Source organism: Perca flavescens, chromosome 11 (assembly GCF_004354835.1).
Source record: "Perca flavescens isolate YP-PL-M2 chromosome 11, PFLA_1.0, whole genome shotgun sequence".
NCBI lineage: Eukaryota > Metazoa > Chordata > Actinopteri > Perciformes > Percidae > Perca > Perca flavescens.
In genome coordinates, this window is record NC_041341.1 from 37,271,122 (window position 1) to 37,276,906 (window position 5,785).

General features: G+C 38.9%; 1 protein-coding gene and 2 non-coding genes across 3 annotated transcripts; all 3 read right to left on the reverse strand.

Annotated features, from left to right (window-relative positions):
• Window positions 1-697: 697 nt before the first annotated feature.
• On the reverse strand, window positions 698-4,794 carry nifk (nucleolar protein interacting with the FHA domain of MKI67). Its single transcript, XM_028591200.1, has 6 exons — window positions 4,533-4,794; window positions 3,446-3,574; window positions 2,821-2,929; window positions 1,955-2,166; window positions 1,619-1,681; window positions 698-1,346 (listed from the first exon to the last, which is right to left on the reverse strand). The coding sequence occupies exons 1-6, from the start codon at window positions 4,653-4,655 to the stop codon at window positions 1,134-1,136; spliced, it is 849 nt and encodes a 282-aa protein (XP_028447001.1). The 5' UTR covers window positions 4,656-4,794; the 3' UTR covers window positions 698-1,133.
• LOC114564722 (small nucleolar RNA ACA64) lies at window positions 1,453-1,583 on the reverse strand. Its single transcript, XR_003693819.1, has one exon. It is a non-coding gene; the product is annotated as a small nucleolar RNA ACA64 (small nucleolar RNA).
• Window positions 3,050-3,179, reverse strand: LOC114564721 (small nucleolar RNA ACA64). The gene has a single exon (XR_003693818.1). It is a non-coding gene; the product is annotated as a small nucleolar RNA ACA64 (small nucleolar RNA).
• Window positions 4,795-5,785: the final 991 nt, after the last annotated feature.

Genomic DNA, 5,785 nt, shown 5'->3' on the forward strand with positions numbered 1-5,785 from the left:
TTGGATTTGTGTACAGTGCAACGCGTACAGCCTTTACATTTGTAACGTTACTCAACTGTTGCATAGAGAAAGCTGAACGTCAGAATTTAAGGGTTTAAAATGGCGTTTCAGGGATATATTTCTGGAAATGGGTAAAGGTTGCCCTGGGCTGCAACAAAAAAAAAACACTGTTCACAAACTGGCAAGCAGCTAATGCTTTTAATTTCGATCAAATTGTGTGCAAAATCAAAATTACAAAAAGACCCCAGAGCCACAAACACCCACGGGGCTAAGAGTCTTTATGTAATTGAATCCCCTATTTTACCTCTCTGGCGATAAGGAGGGTGACTATTTGTATTAACTATTAATGTGAAGTATTGATATACAGTCTCAGATAATATGATTTAACAGGGCTCAAAGCTAAAATACCTTCCATTTGGTTGTGGAATATGAAATTGAAGTAGTGAATTTCATATCTTCGCTGATGGATCCTTTTCGTACCACAAATCACAAAGGGTCATAACAGGAAAAGTACAGGTACTACTAACAACATTGAAGATGGCTATGTTCTTTTCAAGTACCCCCAGTAAGCCACATGCTTTCCTACTGTGACATGTTAAAATGTCTTCTGTAAAAACAATCTATTATAATAGGCCAGTGTGTCCTTTTTGGTTGTTTGTTCTTCTGAAATATAACACACAAAATGACTGCTCAACAGTACATTCTCACATTATTTATTTTTTAAAGAACATAGTTTACATAGTACAAATTTACCACGCTTTTAGACAAGTGTGCATAAAGCAAAAAAAAGAAAGTGTTGCTGTCTGTTTTGTATCAACATTATGGCCCTGCATGGCAAAGGAAACAGCCTGCTTCAAGACTGAAATGCACATTTGCCATTGTCAAAGAAGTCCAGCCACAAATGTTGCCCATAAATCAGGCTCACTGATGATTTTGCAAGCACCATCCATGGTACTCACTAATGTAATACCAACAATTTTTGGTGGAATCTTTCATATAAGTGTCTTTCTCAAATATAATGTGATTTCCACATACTGAAAGATACACTGATTTCTGAACACCGTTCAAAGATAAGCCTGATGTATGCAACTCTGACAGCCAGAGAACCAAGTCCACAATAAAACAGAGTAGTTTCACTCTGCCTCTGCATCCTTTGCAGTGGGTTCCTCACTCTCTGAGTCATCACCCTCATCCTCGTCATCATCACCGTCTTCCTCCTCCTCCTCTGAGGAGCACTTTTCATCTTTAGGCATCTTAATGATAATTTCATCATCAGCATCATCGTCACCCGTGACCATGGACTTCCTCCTTTCTAGGACAGAGGGGGTGCAGAGTGGTGTGGTGTCCTGAAGACGAAGAGTGTTGCTCATTAGTCAGACATGCGCATTCTGGTACAGATTTTTGTCCAAGTTATTCCCTTGAATCTTTGCAACTTTAATTGAAGTTAATACTGTATGTTGGTACATGGGTTTTATCACGTAGACACCAGGAGACAAACGCAATAAGCTTAATGCACCACAGTACTATAGGCACAGTTATCTGACCCCAGATCACTGGTACACCTGGGGTCATTTTCAGTCCGTGCCAAAGCTAAATATAATATTTGTGTTGGCCTTACATTACTACATGTAGACGCATCCATGGAATCAGAGGACTTTTTCTTCTGAGGCACCTGGGCAGCCTGGAAAAGCAAAGAAAGCATTCATTTAATGGTTAATATGATGCAACAAAAACAGTATAGATACTCCATGTTTTGATTGGACTTTTACTTGTTTTATTTTTTTTAATGTGAAGTTCCCAAGGGAAACTTTCTGGGCAAATATTACATTTGTGAATTTTTAAAAAGGTAGACTAGACTGTTTTCATTCCAGGAAAGACCTGGAAAGATTTGTTTCTAAGAGATACACAACAGCTAGCTGCCATGATAAAGTTATCCCAATCTCAAAATACTTACAAATCCAGGGAAGTCGTAGTCGATGCCGTGAGCTGCAAGCCTCTTACGAAGCTTTGCTTCTTTCCGCAGGAGTTTGTCTTTCATCTTGGTCACCTGCTCTTCTGTGTGTGTCTTGTTGTAGCATGCGACAGCGGGATGTGAGGGCTTTTTAAATTCCCTTTGGGAGCCAACAAACAGCATCTCATGCACCTTCTCTGGTGGAATCACGTTACCTGGGAAACGGCAACATTGGAGGAATTTACATTTACAGTGAAATTGTGGTGTTTTGAGTGAATTGACAAGTAGTACTCTCCCTGTTGTTTATTTGGTTGCCATGACTTCGCGAGTGATGACGCGAGTTCAGTAGAGCTCTGCAGAGTCGTGTAATTACGACTTTATGACTTTTCATAAACAGCGGAAGGAGTGGCGGTTCGCGGTGTACATAGCTGAAACCCTGTTGTGCGTCTGCCCCATTTCTGATACTGTGGCGGCAGACATTTTACTGTGGCGGGCCGCTGCGGTAATATCAACAGAGTAAACACTGAAGTGGTAATTATCTTTACTCGAAAGTCATCGGACGCCACAATCTTCTGAACATAGTCATACTGAGAAATACAGAGAGTTGTGTGGAGCTGATAGTCTTAATTAGCTTTGTAGAAACTCATTTGGCAATGGCTTGAATGTAACGGACACTCATTAATATAAAGAAGTTACGCACTAAAGCTTTAATTCTATAATTCAATAAGTCAAGATAGGTCACATTTTAGTATCATGATGCCGACAGAATCTACTAGATCATTTCTCTTCTGATTTAACCCATGAGTGTGTGTCTGGGAGAACAGGAATCATGCTGGTAATTAATAGACTTGTATGTGAGCAATACTTACATTTGATGAGTCTCTCTCCCATAAGGTAATTGTTCATGGTCTCGGCAACGATTCTGGCCACTTCATCACAATCAAACTCTATAAATGCATAGCCTTTGCTTCCACCTGTCTGAGACAATGAGAGACAGAAAAGAAAATGAATCGCATGTCTCAATAGTTTCACAACACACCTGCGTTTGATGCTTCACATTGAATGCGTTTATACTGCGTATTTTCATTTTCCTCATGCTTTTGTTGGCACATGGGTTTTATCGCTCTGCCAATGGGTGAGCAGGTGATAAGCTTAACGCGCCACAATACTTTAGGCTGAGTTATCTGACCTCAGACCACTGTATGATCTGGAATCATTTTCAGACTGAGCCAAAATTTCAGCAGGATCACTTCCACAATGTCCAGTCAAACTGATGGGACAACGGTATTATCTAAAATCTCATACCGCAAAATCTAAATCCTTATACAAGCTTAATTTGCAATGCACAGAATAGGAAGCAATAAGAAAAACCTGGAGGCTATTTTTTTCATCTTTGTGAAAACACATTACTCTCTGGTGTGAATCAACTGAATTAGGCTTCGTAAAGTTAGGTATGTCAAACGCATAGGCCTATTTAGTTATCATCTCCGTTACCTTTTTACTCCTGGACAGCCGCAGCCTCAGGACTTTCCCAAACTGTTCAAAGTAAGTTTTGAGCTGAGGTTCGAACAGCCCCCGTGGAAGGTGACCGACATAAACCACTCCAGGGGTCAAACGGCCCCCCTGTAAAAAGTAAGAAGAAATTAGAAAGAAATATAATAAACAAGAGGAAAAAGTTACATGGAAGATACATTTACATTTGTAAATTGTGTAATTAAAAGCAAGAACCAGTTAGGCATGTATTTGATGATTGCACATTTCAAATAATTTATAAATAGATATTGTTCTAAATGACATTGAATGTGTTTTCATTGCAGACATTTTTACATGTTACATTTAACTCACTAGCTCACGGTCATAGCTAGCTTACTGGTAAACTTGGATAGAACAGAGCCAGCGTTAAACGTAGTAACACCTGTGCTTTTCCTACTTTGACAAGTCAAAATGTCTACTGTGAAAAGGGCATGTTGTCTTTCCCTAACATAAATAACTTTTTAATAGAATTTCATTTCTATAAGGAATATTTTTTTGGAATACAAAAATTTATATTAACAACTTATAATAATTATATACTGTATAATTGTCTTTAAACGCACAATAATGCACCTTGTATCAATAAAGAGGAAAAAAGTATCTAGTAACTATGGAAAAAGTAAGAACGGGTAAAGTAAAGTTAGCTTCGCAAACGGACCTGAGTCACAGTAATGGCCACTGCATTCGGCTTGGGCATCATGGCATGTAGCTAAAGTGTGTGACCCTGTCGAACTAAAATAAGTATGTGCCACTACGCGGTTTATTTTAATTAACAGCTCTCGCAGTATCTGACAGTAGCGTTAAATAATATAAATAATACTTGGCCCTACCCATGGTAACGTTAATATGGTTAGCAGCAGTTGCACTCACGTAACGTTAGCTAAAATTTCTAAATAGGCCACAAAATCCGACGGGTTACTGAACAAGGTGTAACACCAGTTACATTTAGAAGTAAGACGGTACTGTTGAATAAACAAAGCATTAGAAGCCTCGTGTTATGTGGATTTATTATGATTATTTTAAGGGCCACGATTTCATCTCGACCCACCTTGCTGGATTTATTCTTCTTCGCCTCCTGCACCTTCTTCTTGAACTCTGACTCTTGTTTGGGGTTCAAAGCCAGCAGTTCCTTGGCCGGCTTAGGGGCCGTTTCTGCTTTGCTTTCAGTCATTTCGATTAATTGATGATACAATGGAGATATTTTAGAATAAAAACAACACCGTCAGTTAACTCTCTAGCACGAACAACGCACGTTGGTCTCTCCATCCGGTTGTCCATGTGGTGACAGTCAAAGAAGTGTGGAGAGAGAGCATTTCTGTGTTATCTACAGTCGTGTGCTCGACACAGCGCCACCTACAGGCATGGAGGATAACTCTATTTCACCAGAAGCAATCCATGCAACTATGAACATAAAAGGTGTGAAAGCCTATTACTGCCACTTGGAACAAAAACCCTACTTGACAGTGGTGTAGTCTACATGATTCGCAGGTATACGCAGTATACCCACTAAGAAAGCTCCAGGATTTCCATATACCCACTTAAAAATGCCCAATGACACGCGGAAAAATACTTATATTTTTTATATATTTTGAATTGTCATCTGTGTATATACAATACAGGAAATGAAATCGTTGATGCTCAAAACTTCCCTAGGGGAGGACACCCAGACCCCCCACTAGGATATACCGCCCCCTCCCCCTAAAGGCAGAGGTACAGTATACCCACTACAATACATTAGACTACACCGCTGCTACTTAAGTATGTTTATCGAACTCTAAGATAGATTAATTCTGACTTATTATATTCTAATTATAAAATATGATTTAATAATTATGACTTATTATTTATGTGCATATAACATATTTGCACAATGCACACATCATGCATATGCCCTAAGGTATTGTAATACATAAAATGTATACAGCCTTTGAATTTCATTTCTTAATTTCTTATTTATTTCATTTCATTAGTTCTTTAAATGGCGGTAGTTATCTTATTGTGTTCTTATTATTGGAAATGACTTATCTCATAATTATTAGAAGATGAGACACGTTTTTTCCTGCTGTGTTTTTCACCATCTTCATTACTTATTATAACAAACCGGAGGTCGCTTTGAATTAAATAATCCAACTGTTGTTTCAAAAATGTAACAATACAACAGGAGGAAAGGAAGGGAGGAGCAGAAGAGGAGGTGGAGAGAATAAAACCAAGGGGGTGGAGTGTTAAATAATGAGGCTAGACATACATTAGATACAGATCAGCAGAGCACACAGCAACATCAGTGGCCTCTGAATTCACGAC

Bases quoted from the DNA above. Each gene is read 5' to 3' on its own strand.
- nifk (XM_028591200.1), bottom strand. From the start codon at position 4,655: ATGACTGAAAGCAAAGCAGAAACGGCCCCTAAGCCGGCCAAGGAACTG. The intron at 1,682-1,954 runs GTAAGTATTTTG...TTGCTTTTCCAG, and splicing joins ACTACGACTTCCCTGGATTT to GCTGCCCAGGTGCCTCAGAA. The intron at 1,347-1,618 runs GTAAGGCCAACA...CTTCGTCTTCAG, and splicing joins ATGCGTCTACATGTAGTAAT to GACACCACACCACTCTGCAC.